The 14,753-nt window shown below is 38.5% G+C and overlaps 1 protein-coding gene across 1 annotated transcript in view; it reads left to right on the top strand.

Moving 5' to 3' along the window:
* Window positions 1–14,753, top strand: part of lrp1bb (low density lipoprotein receptor-related protein 1Bb) — a 291,575-nt gene that overhangs the window by 115,351 nt on the left and 161,471 nt on the right. The window contains exons 7-9 of the mRNA XM_077536047.1: window positions 1,812–1,974; window positions 11,705–11,927; window positions 13,735–13,936. Of these exons, the coding sequence (XP_077392173.1) occupies window positions 1,812–1,974; window positions 11,705–11,927; window positions 13,735–13,936 (588 nt within the window). The remainder of the gene's footprint in view (window positions 1–1,811; window positions 1,975–11,704; window positions 11,928–13,734; window positions 13,937–14,753) is intronic.

The following is a 14,753-nucleotide window of genomic DNA, read 5'->3' as shown; positions in this document are numbered from 1 at the left end:
TAGAGCGTACAGTGCAAGACCAATATGTACAGCAGTCGACAAGTTGTCCAAATGTTGGATTGTAGCACCGAAAAGTAGACTTATTTAGGAATAAAAGATAAATGCAGGAAGTGCACACATCCATCACGTGTAACACATTACCGGAAACATGACAGATCTAATTCTTCATTCATTCAAAGGCCCCCTGTGTTGAGAACTGGGCTCCAATAAGGCTCTTCCAAACAGCAAGTTGATGAGGTCACCCCTTCTAGAGAGGATGCAATTTTGACTGCGACTCCACAGCGACCAGAAAAAAAACAGCGTAGTTTAGTCTGCGTTTCATGTACATATTGCAGCTTTTGTTCACATTTACTGCTGCTTTTTCTGCTGAATTATTAATGTCACCATCATCACACAACTCTCCCGCAGCAAACATTCTCTATGTTTAGTGTTTCTTGGATGGCAAATAGTTACTATGTATTATTAATTATTGTTAATTATTCATTCATTCTAGCATCTCTGTTGTGTTGACATTAAAAGTGTATTGAGCAGACCGTTCCACGAGAACGTCTTTCCATTATCGTGTGTTATTTATTAGCGAGCATTAGCATGTAAATTGATGATATGGATGTAACATGAAAAATGGAGCGATGACCAAGGTTCTTTTATTTAATGCACGAGCCTTTGGGGATGATTTCAAATGTGATATTAAGGATATTTAATTCAATATTATCCGTAATAAGGACTTTTGAAAGTGTGTGACGCAGAAGTGACATCATCTAGCAGCAGCCAATAGAAAAGCAGCTTCAGATGACGTCGTTTCTTGTGGACAATTTTGCGTACTTGACTTGTGGCTCCAATGGCTCGCCTTCTTTTTGATTTTTCATTTCATTTAACTCCAAAATGCAGCACTAGGAGAAGAAATGCATTGTTTTTTTTGTTTTTTTTTAGATTTTACCATGGTGTTTATTAAATATTGTGCACAATACACATTAAAAAAACAATATATATATATATATATATATATATATATATATATATATATATATATATACACACACATATATAAACTAAAACTGAAACTAACTAAAACTAAGCATTTTTAAAATAGAAAATCTAGTAAAAGAACAACCCTGAAAACTAATTAAAACTAACTTTAAAAGAAAAAAAAGAAAAAAATCTCAAAACGAAATAAAAACGAACTAAAATGTAAATTCAAAAACTATAATAACCCCGGTGATAACACATGACATAAATTCACATCTATAATGGAACATATGGTGTGGTGTTCCACAGGGTTCAATTCTGAGGCCTCTGCTTTTTTCATTGGGTTCCATCTTAAGAAACCAGTGGTGGTTGTTTTAAAGTGTTCTATGAATATCGAGTTGAGTTGAGTGATGGGAGTCAGCTCCCTAACTGCATGATTTGCAGAGCCATGTTGAGCAATTTGTTTATCACTATGATCTGATTTCCCCCGTTTGCACTTTGATCAAACACTGTAAATATAATTTGACCCAACCAGTTGCCTTCATGGGACGTTATCTTGAGTTGCTAGCGGCCGCATCCACATCCCGATATTACCTTTAAAGACAATCTTCTCCCTGAGGAAAGCTCTCTTAAGCACCAGCATTGTCGGCTGTGCAGCCATCCGACCGCTTGGGTCTCTAAATGCACAATTGGGCTCCGCTCTAAATTCCGAACGTGGCCATTCTGCATGCCGAATGGCCACATTATGTGTGAAAGGGGACGTTTTAGCGACATTAGAAGGCGCGACATACGCTTGGAGCAGCCACGGGAAGTTGTTTATTACAGCTATTTTGCTCTCATTACAGATGCTGAGCACATGGCTATCGACTGGCTGACGGGCAACTTCTATTTTGTTGACCGGGTCACCGACAAGATATTTGTGTGCGACCAGACTGGCGACACGTGTGTGACTCTCCTCCAGCTAGACCTGCTGAATCCTAAAGGAATCGCTCTGGATCCTCTCACGGGGTGAGTGCTCTGCCTGCCCGTGTAATAACGCGTCTCGGAAAAGCACCGCTAACTCGTTCATCATCGCACATTGTTTGCAAAGAAAAGGAAATTATAGAAGAAGGAAATAATTACTATGCATAACAAAGGAAATGTCTGGAAGAATGTGAGTGAGTTACAATGAAGGGATTTAAATTATTCGGCGTCCTGCTGATGCTTCTGCTGTCTAGACACACATTTGCAGTCACACTTGTCACCTTACATATTTCGTGAGGAAATTCAGCAAGAAGAATTTTCTGTTTTAGGGGGGGAAAGAATTGTGCAACGGTGCATGGATGATGTTTTTTTTTTTTTTCCTTTTTGTCAGTCATATGAATAAGAATTGTTCCCATTCAAAAGCACATCCAAGTTGTAAACAAATACAGGATGGAGGTAAAAAGGCCTTTAATGATTGTTGAGGTTGTCATTGGTGCAAAGCTGGAATCTGTCTTCCATGAACTATGTGACAAACAGATGCTGGGCCTTTCTGACCAAAAAGCAGAGAAATTGAGCTTTTGTGAAAAGAATCATGTCAAGCAAAACAGTGACCGCATATGTTATTGTGATTTTTATTCTCCACACTTCTTTGCCATGTAACAACTCCCACATAATAATTATGATTTACACTGTTCAAAGTTCAACTTGCTTCAAAAATTCTCCAAGTATATATCATCTGATTCCACATTATTTACAGTATTCGCACAATTTAACGTGGAATATAAACTTTTCCCCATTCATTTTCAATGGGATAGACATTGAACTATTTCTAAGTGGCACTTTCCATGCCCACTTCCATACATATTATAACTTATCATTACCAGGTGTTTGATACTGCTCATTGGCACAGTTGGTAAAGTGCATTGTCCAGTAACCAGGAGGTCATCATTTCATAATTTATCTCTCAATTTACTTCATAATCAGTCCACATGCATTCAAATCTTAGCAGTCAGCTATTAGCATTCAGCTTTCAGCATTCCCATGCAATTTCTCCAGAAATTGCACTTAGTCTAGTATTGTTTTTTATATTGTGACATGTCAAATTATGAAATACAACGAAGTAACGTGCTGTGAGCAACAGTGTGGTTCTCTTTGAACCAAGGATATTATAATTGACAAAAAAAAACAAAAAAAAACAGAAATTGGAAAACATTTCCATTATTTTCGTTAGCGAAATAAAATCAAAATGAAAACGCTTTTTAAAAAATGAAAACGAACTGAACCTGCAACTTACATTAGTAAAAAACGTCTATGTATAATTTCCCTCAGTCAATTAAAGTCATACATTCGCTTTTGGGGTTTAACTTTAAATTGTATTTATTTTGGTTTTACTTTTCGGCCATACAACAAGAAGCAAGAACAAACAATTGTTTGATAATTCTACCTTACTTTACTAACCTGGCAATAGTACCTCTCCACAGTAATTTGGTCAGGAAAGGCGCGACATTCTGTACAATAATTTAGCTGATTGGACGATGCGTCATTCTAGATGTTTGTTTTAACCAATCACGGCCCTGGGTGAAAATTTCGTCAGCGGGAGCGGTACAAGATGTATTCTCCAGGGTTTGTGAAATCACAAATACTGCGAGAATTCATCTTGCGGGAGCAAGGTTAATACTTTACTTTATTACACAAAAACTAAAACTAATACTAAAATTAATATAAACTAAAATGAAGCAATATCGTCAACAAATTTAAACTAATACAAACTAACAGACTTGCTATAAAACTAATGAAAAGCTAACTAATGTTTTAAGTCAAAACAAAATAAAAGGGAAGCAGCGCCGCCATCTACAGGTATTTGTTAGTCATTACAATGCTGGATTTCACAGACAATCTGGGCAAGACTCTCTTCCAAACCCACCTATTGAAAAACATACTTGATATATCTATTCATTGGCTGTTCCAGTTGACGAATATAAACGTCCATGGAAGTGAACGAATTAATCATGTCCCAGGATAAAATAATACTTTGTCATGTGCCTCTATGTTCTTTTTAAGTATTTGCTGATCCTCACAGATTGACAAATATGTTTTTTAAATACATCCACACTTGTAACTTTATTTTCCGTGTGTATTCCGACAGACTCGGGTAGTCGAGTGGCTTCTCAAGTTGTGAGCATGTTGCCAGTGAAGTCTGTCAAGCACGGGGTGACAACCAGAGGAAATCAGGAAAGCGTTTAACAGCAGCACACAAGTGTTTGTAAAACATGACAGGACATTGTAGCTACTTTCAAGGGGGGGGGGGAGGCAAGTGAAGAAGTCAGCTGCTTGGCAGGCAAATTCTGATTCGTACAGTTTTGCTTTAAAGGGATTTTTCTTTGGCTGGTCTTTCTGAATTGCTGTTCTTGTCTGCTCCCAGAATAGCTGTTTAGTTTATTATTCAAACAGCCTGGTGGACATTTTTTTATTTTTTATTTTGCTGGCCTATTGGGCCATCAGGATGATGAACACTGCTTGGCAACAGATGTTCGCGGAATGTTTGACTCGGCCAGGAAAATAAAGAATCCAAGCAATTCTGTTGATCTGAGCTGAAATTTCATTTCAGTTGTGAAGTTTTATTAGGAAAGCCATAGACTTTTGTGTGTGCACTTTTTCTTTACTATTGCATTGAAAAGTGCACATCACGCAGTGAGAATGATTGTTGTCGTTTTCCTTGTATGCGGCCTGTCTCAGTGGTTGGGCCAACTGGGTACATTACTTTTATCCGTTCTCCCAAACGTTTTCCAGCCATTTTGTTTTTGCTATTTTCTGCAAGAGGACCGATAATATTAAGCATACTAACATAAGACAAGATGGTTTTAATGTAACCTATAATAACAGAAATCATCACATGGACTATTAGCCCTTTTTTCCCTGGATTTTAGTGAAGTTGAACAGCTGTCAGTGTTTGGAATCACTGATCACTTGTCAGTTCGTCCCGCCCGTCGGAATTGAGTTTGTTCACCGGTACACCGGCCATCTTTGAACATGACATGATTTGGGATTGATTCACGTCAAGGCTGCTGCCTGCCTGCCGCCGAAACTCCCGACCTCATTCTTTCAGTCAGCTCGAGCTCGTTACCCGGGTGAACGTCGGCCCGTATATCATCCGGCAAATTGGGAGTTTTCACCCTTGCGTCTTTTGACCGCGTCCTTGTTTCTTACATCTCGGCTCGGATAGGCGCACTTCATGGAAATTAACTTGCTATGCAGGTTTAGAGGGGAATAAATAAATCTTAAACTTTGACAAGTTGGACACTGACACAAGCAAATGAAACGGTTGTTGGAGAGGGGTCCTTCGGCGTGACACATTTTGTCACCAAGTCTTCTAAGCAGCTTATGATTGACGAGAGGCTACATTTCTGTTATGTTGATGCAAGTTGAGGAATGAGACCCACTTCTCAATCACCACTTCGGATTTGTTGCTTATGCAACACACGTACAATAAAAGCCAAAAGTTTGGACACACACGCATACACGCACGCACACACAAATCTCATTCAATGTGTTTGGTTTATTCTCATGACAATTTACATTGTAGATTCTCACTGAAGGTGTTTTGTGCTGAGGTTGGATCCCAAAGCGCAGACACAAATAAGTTTTTAACTCTTTATTCACATCGAGAGGCGTGGAATAAACTTGACTCGACGAGAAACAACGAGAGTTGCACAGAGGAACAGAGGTAATAATCTGACAAAACCACACACTTCTCAGACAGGCTTATATAGACAGCAAATCGATCTGATTGGCTGTGGCTAGACATGTGGGTAACAGTACTAAAATGGAATTATCTGATTGGCTGTTGACCAGATAAAGATATTAAATATTCCTGACATCACATAGCTTCTGACATCACATAGCGTCCTACCAGTTGAAACTAGATGCTGATTACATCAGTTCAAAACAGACACTTGAGTTCACGGTTGTGACCCAAACCTAACCCGTGCATGACCCTAGTCATGACAGAAGGCATCGAAATTAAGAATGAGCATGTGGTGAAATAACTGAAAACATGTTTTAGATTCTATTTTCTTCAAAATAGCCACCATTTTCTCTGACGACCGCTTTGCACACTCTTAGTATTCTCACCTCTGGGAGCTCCCAATACTGTTGGAAAACCATTTCAGGTGACTACTCTTAAATCTTATTAAGGGAATGTCAAGAGTGTGCAAAAAAATAATAAGAGAAAATATTTTCAAGAAACATAACTCCATTCATAGTTTTGATGCCTTTGTGAGAATCTACAATGTGAATAGTCATGAAAATAAAGAAACTGTATTGCATGAGAAGGTGTGTACAAACTTTTGGCCTGTACTATATATTGCTCATTACTTTGATGCCTGCAATTTGATTTCAAAAGGGAGTGACGTTCCTCCAAATGTGTGTTGTAGTTTCTCACCTGTTTAGCTCCAGTGTGAAATGTTGTTGACAAATGGCCATGCGGTGGTGCAAGGTGGGTGAAAAAAAAGATCAATCCAAGAGGAAAGGTGGTAACAGAGGGATGGATTTCTGACTGACAACTAGATTTTGGCAAAATTATGCAGTAAATGAGATTTTAATTCTATAATACATATTGTATTGTAATCAGTTTGGATTACTGTAAATCGCTGACATCATCATAACGAATAAAATCACTGTAAAGTTTGGCATCATCCACCAAAAGCTGAACACAAAGAAATTGCACGACCAAAACTAAATCATTAATAAAAGTGCGAAAAAGCTTAGGGTCAAGTTTGGATCCCTGAGCAACACCAGAGGTGACCTCAGTTAATTCAGAATTATAAATGAAGAATTAAAATGAAGGCAGCCTCCAAACATTAATGAAATGAATGAAACTACTCTGTTGAATACTGTACAATGAATACAGACTGTCAGAAATAACATAATAAACATGACTGACTCGGTTTGGTCTGTCCGTCCCCCCCATATTCTGTCTTCAAAATCTTACTTTTGTAAAATATGTTTGCTTCATTGCAAATGTCATCTGGAAGGGAACACTGTTTTCCATTTCATATGTTTTAATTTGCAGCCATTTTGTGTTTTCCATTGGAATTCATCCCATGCAATCTAAGCTTGAATGGAAAATTCTGCATCAGCACCATCTGTAATCCGAGGATGCTATCATCTTTTATGCTACATGGATGTGCACCTGTTTGGGGAGTGGTTTTCTTTGCTGATGTTGCTTTTTTTTTTTTTTTATCTGCGCTGTGGAGGCCAGCCCTTCTCTCCGCTGACCTGACATGTGCACGTTGAGCTCGATCTCTGAGCTTTCGCTGGCTGCAGAATCGTTTGCTCATTACTGGTTGATGTTTAAGAGACCCCTAACATGAGTGTAGCCCAACAAATGTGAAAATAATAGGAGAGTGGACACACACATTGGACGAGAGTTTGAAAAATCACTTAGAAATGAATAGCCTTATTTTTACTGTCTCTCAACAATGAAAAGAAAATGTGACAAAAGGCTTTTGCAATTATTAAACTGTGCCAAACCATGTAAAATATCGTTTGACAGAATGAAAATCCACAGGGCAATTTTGGTCCAAAGTAATGGAGACTCTTTAGCAAATGTCCTGCTAGCACCTGCTTTCTGTGTGAAACTGACTCCCTACGTCTTTTGGAATTGATTTCAACACCCCCCTCCGCACCCCCTCACAGTATTAAAGATACTGAGTAGTTTGGCTCCCGTGTGCATTCTCTCTCATACCCCGAGGTCCTCTGCAACATGCTTTTTTTTTTTTAATATCCTACAATTACAGTTGAAGAAATGGAAATGGCTGTTATTGTGTTGACAGTAACTTTAGGTGTTCAAAATCCTCTGTGGGCGGCCTTATGAGCAACACGGCTTTTCATTCATTCATTTGTCACAAGTCTTTTCTTTTCCTACCAATATTTTGTTTTGCTATTCATCAATTTCCTGTCGTGCTAACAAGGCTAACATTAGGAGACAGGAAATTGCAGATGTGTTGTCTGTTAGTAAGAAAATAGTCAACATGGTGGAGGAAACCGATTTGGCTGCGAAGATTAAAGATTGTCATCATCCCAAGTAAAGATCTGTTCAAAGGACAATTAATGAATCATTTCACATGGAATGTGCTGCAACTGAGCAAGTGCTTCTAAAGCCCGGTACATACGTTTAAGTGAATTGCGCAATGTCAACAAATGGCCCATTATCTGATGTCTCGAAAGATTACCCTGACGGATTATCTTGTAATGTCAAGTGTAGAAAGCGAAGGAATAAAATGTCGCCAATGGCAACGCCTGTACTCATAATCGTAAAAACACTCCGATACTACTGCAACACCCGATGCCTTACTGTCATATACAATACAAAGCTGTCTCCCCTGCGCGTTCATTGTCCAATTTGAGATGGAGGACCAAAACTGCCAAAAATTAAAAATAAGTAAATAAAAGAAATTAAAATGAATATAATAAAAACATAATTAATCTAAAAATAAATATACAAATACATGCAAAAATAAATGTGTACCTGTAAATAGAATGAACACTATGCTCTTGCACTATGATTGGTAGCTGCTGTGATTGCTTCTAGCGATCCAATCCCCAATGTACTGTCATGGTTTGGGTTGGGTTTTGTTTTTTGATTTTGCTCTTGTCAGAGTTCTCATTTTGAGTGGGTGTTTTTTTACTTTGTGCTCATGTTTCTTTAAGTTTCAGCCATAATCTGTTTTATTTTGTTGTCCTTGTGTGCCTCCCTAGTCTTGTCAAGCACAGTCATGTCCACCTGTGATTGCTTGCCCTTCCTCATGTGTCAACCAATCAGCATCCTCTGCCACTTGTGTCTTGCCCAGCTGTGTCTAATTGTCAATTAGTGTAAGTGTATTTAGTTCCTTGTCTCCCCGCTATCCGCGTCGATTCATTATGTTTCAGTTTTTTGCCCTGAAGTTCCTCCCACGCTGGCCTTGCTTGTTTTTTTTTGTTTTTTATTTATTTATTTTTTATTTTTTTGCACCTGGGTCCTCTACCCTCCATACCTTAACACGTACACTGTGAGTCCCAACTCATCCATCACTTAACATTAGCAATAACAATTGCCTGTGAAAGAGAGACGCGTTGTTAGCGCTGCCACATAAACGTAAAACAAACATCCACTTCAATTATTCGAGTTTCCAAAATTGGGAGATCCAGTAGGTGATTTGTTAATTGGAATTGGATGGGCCGTCTCAGTGGGAGCTTCCCTCTACTCGCTCCCGCGCTGCCCTTCGACATTAACACGAGGGTATAGTTGCAAGCTCCCTAAACCCGCGCTCTGACATTTGTAATTCTACGATTCCATTTTATCCTTCCACTTCTCGATTTTCTCTCCCCACCGCATTTGTCTTTCAGTAATGACGGAAGGCACTTTTACGTTTCAGACTCCAACTTATTCAGGCAGGGCTTTATTGTATTTTCCTCATTCTGGAACATTTTTGATGGTTTGTTATTTATCAAAATCAAATAAACGCTGTGCGATAAGTTCAAGCTGTCTTATTCGCCACTGGCAATTCTGGCCTCAAATTCACAACTTTATTGGCAACTTGCATTCCTTTGTGCTTCTTGGCTTTCCCCTTCCCAAATCCACATGAAAAATGAGTTGTTGAGGCTGATTTTGATATTTGGCAGATAAAATAACGAAAACCGATCAACCGGCTGATTAATTAAAGAAAAAAAGGTAATAAATATAATAAAATTACTCCTTCATTTGTGTCTTGATGCTTACAGAAATTATTATATGAATTACTAGTAGAACATTTGACAGTTTTACAATATATTGTCCTTTCGTATTTGTACATAACCAATTGGAAAATTGTCCTATTTTTGGGGGGTCATTTTCTTTATCTTATGTGTCAATGCGTTAGTGTGTGAAATAATGATACTAAAAAGCAGCTGAATTTTGCCAATTTTAAAAGAGATAAAATGGGTCAATTAATAAGTCAAGCCCTACTATAAACCTTGATACCATATTAAATATGACAGACATTAATATTGCACATTCTCTGTCGTTTACACATTCTTTCCTCCTGGCTTCCACTTATTGCTGCGTAAATCTGCAGTAACATTATTCAGTCTTGAAGAATGATCACCAAAAAATCCAATCTATAATATAGTGAAAAAAATTGCCAAGGAAAATTTGATTTAAAAAAATAATCAGTGACACAGTGAAACTGCTATATGAATCAAAATGCAGCGAGGTTTGCAAGTACAGTAGTAGTGAGTTTTTATTATTTTTCCTGTATACAACACCACAGCCATTTTCCAAATAAAACAATATAACAGAAGTGTATACATTACACTCAGCTTTGATTTGTGCGGTTGCACAAAAAGACGATAATTTACCATTGGGAAATGACAGCCATTACATGCAGAAAACGTTCTGCTCTATTTTTTTTCCCTTCAAAAAGTCTTGATTTGCAGTAATAACTCAAGTGGATAATGTTGGAATGCTTTCCGTTTTGAAGAGAAACACAACATTCAGAGGAAAGCGGGCGTATCATTATGAAAATCTTCAAGCGACACCCTCATGTATGTAACCAGTTACCGGTTTGAACTGCCTTGTGATTTAAAGCATAATGTGTGAAACCTGGCCGAGGCGGTGTTACGGCCTGACCGTGAGTGAAATGCTAACGGCCTTCTGCCTTCACATTCATCGTTGAGGCTTTGGAAAAGGCTGCTTGTGTTTGGTTGTTTACGCGTTTCACACTTTGCATCTGATTTTTCCTCTGGAAGGCCAAGTGGTCTTGTAGGACTTATTTTGTTGAGCTTTTATAAAAAGTGGTCTTGTGGGACTGATTGTGTTGAGTTTTGCAGCTGTGACCATGTACAGAAGAAAAGCTGATCAAAGACTTTTTTTTTTTTTTTGGTGTCGGTGCAAAAATGTGATGTGTGCCGCTCTTTGTCGTTACAACACAAACACAGATCAATCAAATGTTGACGATACGCTAGCTTAACGCTAACACACAATGCAAATGCCTTAGACGGGCTAATTAGTAGCATATATTGTTCCGATGTTATAACCCTTTGAACACATCTGTTGCATCAACACATGTAGACTGAAAATACAATACAAAAGTGGGTCACTTAGAGGAGACGTTGTACAATCACATTGGGTGCTTTTCTTCCTCATTAAAAAACACATTTCACAACTTTTTGGTGTGTTTTCTTTGGAGGCTGATTAACTCATTCACTCCCAGCCATTTTCGCTCCGTGCTGTTTTACCGGATTTTCACCAATTTTGTGTAAGCCCCACAGAATATTGTGTTCTATTACTGTAAAAACATGGAACCTACCAAAAGAAATATTACAGTATAAAAGTATAAATGTATCTGTTTATGTTTTGCAGCAATTAGCAAATATAGCTAAGTTTCATTAATATTCACATTCCTGGTGAAAACACTGACAAAAAGAGCTTGTTGCAACATGGTCTTGGCTGATCTCTTATACTCTGCTGCCACCTGCACGTCGTTTTTTTTTTTTTTTTTTAAATAATTACCATTGCTTTAAGCCACCTCTTCATCAAAGCCTTCTGTATGCTCTTGCTTAAGAAAAAAAAAAAGAAAAAGACGTGTAAATATGTTTTTGGGAGTGAAGGACAAAGCATTATAAAAAATGTTTATACGTTTTTGGGTTTGAATGAGCTAAAGGCCTTTCTTTTCATTTCAATAGAAAAAAGATGATTTGACATACTGTGCAAGCATCTTGTATCTCAAGGCACCACTTTACTTTTGCCTTTTTGCAGAATGATGTTCTTCACCGACTACGGGAACGTGGCCAAGGTGGAGCGCTGCAACATGGATGGCAGCAACAGGACCCGGCTGGTGGATTATAACATCGAGCAGCCCACAGCTGTGGCATTGGATGTGGTCAAAAGGCTCGTGTATTGGGCAGATGCCTACCTGGATTACATCGATGTTGTGGATTACCAAGGCAAAAACCGACACAACATCATCCAGGGAAGCCAAGTGAGTGACTGCGTTTTGTTTTTGTCTCCATTTTATCACAATGAGACAGGCGGCGCATTTGGGTCTTGCGTCTCGCTTAATTCACTTGTCATCTTGACATAAAAGGTCAGCTCACGATAGCATACAGTTGGTCAATATGAAACAAGTGCGGCAAATCTTGATTGTGGCCAATAGTTGCAGGCACATGGATCAACATATGCATGGTTGGTCTGGTTTGGCCTAGGTAGGGAAAGGAGGATATACTGTCAGGGATAGGCCTCACAAATGCACAGAAAAGCAGTTAAAGAGGCTTGAATAGGCTAATTCAAGGCTTCTTTATGTGCACGGTGATAACTCACGATTGTATGACTGCAGTCTGTTCATGTATGCTTGTAAAGGGATACTTTACTTATTTAGCCATTTTTGGCAGTCAAACATGAACATTTTGCCTATAATAAATTTGATATTTTTATTATTTTTCATGTACAATTAGTACCTTTAAAAACACATTTTGCAACTTGCTGTCGACTGAAAATGACATCACAAGGGCTCAGTTAACCAATCACAGCTTAGCTTGTGTCACATGACCAAACCAAGAAAACAGGTGAGCTGTGAATGGTTACCTGACCCCTTGTATCATTTTCAGTCGACACCAATTTGCAAAACGTGTTTTTAAAAATGGCTAAATAAGTAAAGTATTCCTTTAATTTGATTATTACCAGAAAACAGAATTTACAATTGACACCAATTATGTTCCCATAACTAGTATCACAATCAAACAGTTTCCATCCAAAAACCTTCATCTACTGGAAAAGCAATGCTTTTTAGTAATATGTTAACATTTTTAATTGTCAGACAAATTAACCTTTACCTTCAAGGTCCCACTTAGCCGATTACCCTGGTTTTGTCCCTGGATAATTTTACTAATGTACTATTGTCAGGCCATACTGACCGTTTTAACAAATATGGAAAGAAAAAAAAACTGATTTAAATTCATGCAAACGCCCGCTTTAATTGTCATACAAAGTAAACAAAAGTTAAGCTAGCTGCTCTGGAGCAGTAATAACCTGTTAAGATATTGCCCCACTTCTGAATGGTGTTCCACAGGGGTCAATTTTGGGGTCCAACCGTTTTCATTATCACTATTGTCCTGTCAAGTTTATGATAAATGTTTACATTAAGTTAATCAACCTCTGGTGCTGCATGAAAGCAGATGTGTTTGTTTAACATATAGGCAGGTGCAGTAGCAATGCATTTGAGGACCACAGAATTTTTGTTAATTTTTTTTTTTTTAAACTGCAACACATTTTAATTAATTAAAATTAGGTGATTAGCTTTCCTTGGGTCATATCTCATATAATTTGTACACACCATTAAATGTAGCTGAAAAGTCTAAATTTTAATAAAGTGGAGGCACCAACCAGAGCGATAATACGTGCGTGTGCAGGTGAAATGTTTTCATATTGATATCGTCAAGAGATGTGGAACAGTAGCTTTGCGTGTTTATTTATTTATTCAGACTCATGTTTCTGTGTGCCTCTGATGTCACGTCGCATGCCCCCTGAGCTTAACTCGACTTCCTGTGAACACGGCTCAGCCAGTCATGTCGCTTTTCATGGGTGTCAGCCTGCTAAATGTAGCATGGATGCCGATGTATCAAGCCAGTGTCAGCCCCCCCAGGGGTGTCCAGATTCTCGGTCCAGCCTGGGGCCTGCCAAATGTTGCTCCACCCTCACAAGTCAGCATGATTTGACTTACCTAGCTGGACTTCCTTTTAGGTTCATGGAATAAATAAAAAAGCTCACATGATCTTTTTTTTTTCCCCCAGGTGTCAAATATATATGCATTAGCTGTGTTTGAGAACTTCATCTACGCTACCGAGGTGACCCACTCTGAACCTTCAAAAGGGACTTTCAATGTGGCGCTGCTTCAAATCCACAGGTTCAATATCACAGCAGAGCTCAAGACACTCTCAAGTCTGGGGAATACACAAGCACTCCGTGTTTACCACAAACTCACTCAGCCCAAAGGTAAACCACATGTTTTGTATATAGGAAGTGTGTGCGAGGGGTTGAATAAGTTCAGATATTTGTGGTTAAAGTCAAGGTGATCATAGCTGAGTCGACATTCATAATGATGACAATGGCCCCAGTCTGACTTTTTTGTCCAATCACATCCACATACCTTCATGGCCTCAAAGATAGAATTTGTAATCTTTAACATTGATTCACTTAAAAAAAACAAAACAGCACAACACTAGTTGTTGGCGACATTAACCATTCATTTTCACAATAACACGATTATTGAACAATCACAGTCTGTCATCCTTTGTGTGTTGCTGGCGGGTTTTTGGTGAATTTGCTGATTTAGGCTGTTGGTCAAATGCATTTTCAGAGGTGCCTTCATAGCACTTTTTGTTATATTTACGGATAGACTTTCAAATTTTCCAAGCGACCGTGTTACCGGTCTCATTTTTATTCAAATATTCTCACACGCTTGAGGCTAGTGAAGCTAGTTTGCTGCAGCGACAGACCACCTGCTGATTTCAAGGAGGCGTCCGTGTTGTGAATACAAAAACACGTGATTGAAGATGAAGTGACTTCAAGCGATAATTGTCATTGTGCAGCGGTTAAGTCAAGAACTCACTGTACTCATTGACAAATCGTTTCAAATTCGTATCCCACTGGGGGGTGAACGTTGTTCATGTGACGCTAGCAAATGTTGATTTCATGTCAGGGTTCGTTCAAGATCAACAGCATTTCCTAAACATTCTCAAACAAATTTTAATGGTTCTCTAAACAGCTTTAATGGTCTTTATTATTGCAAGGACAAGACCAATAAGACTGT

This window comes from Festucalex cinctus, chromosome 11, assembly GCF_051991245.1.
Source record: "Festucalex cinctus isolate MCC-2025b chromosome 11, RoL_Fcin_1.0, whole genome shotgun sequence".
NCBI lineage: Eukaryota > Metazoa > Chordata > Actinopteri > Syngnathiformes > Syngnathidae > Festucalex > Festucalex cinctus.
Note: the sequence above shows the minus strand (reverse complement) of the source record. Positions and strands in the feature narration are given on the sequence as shown.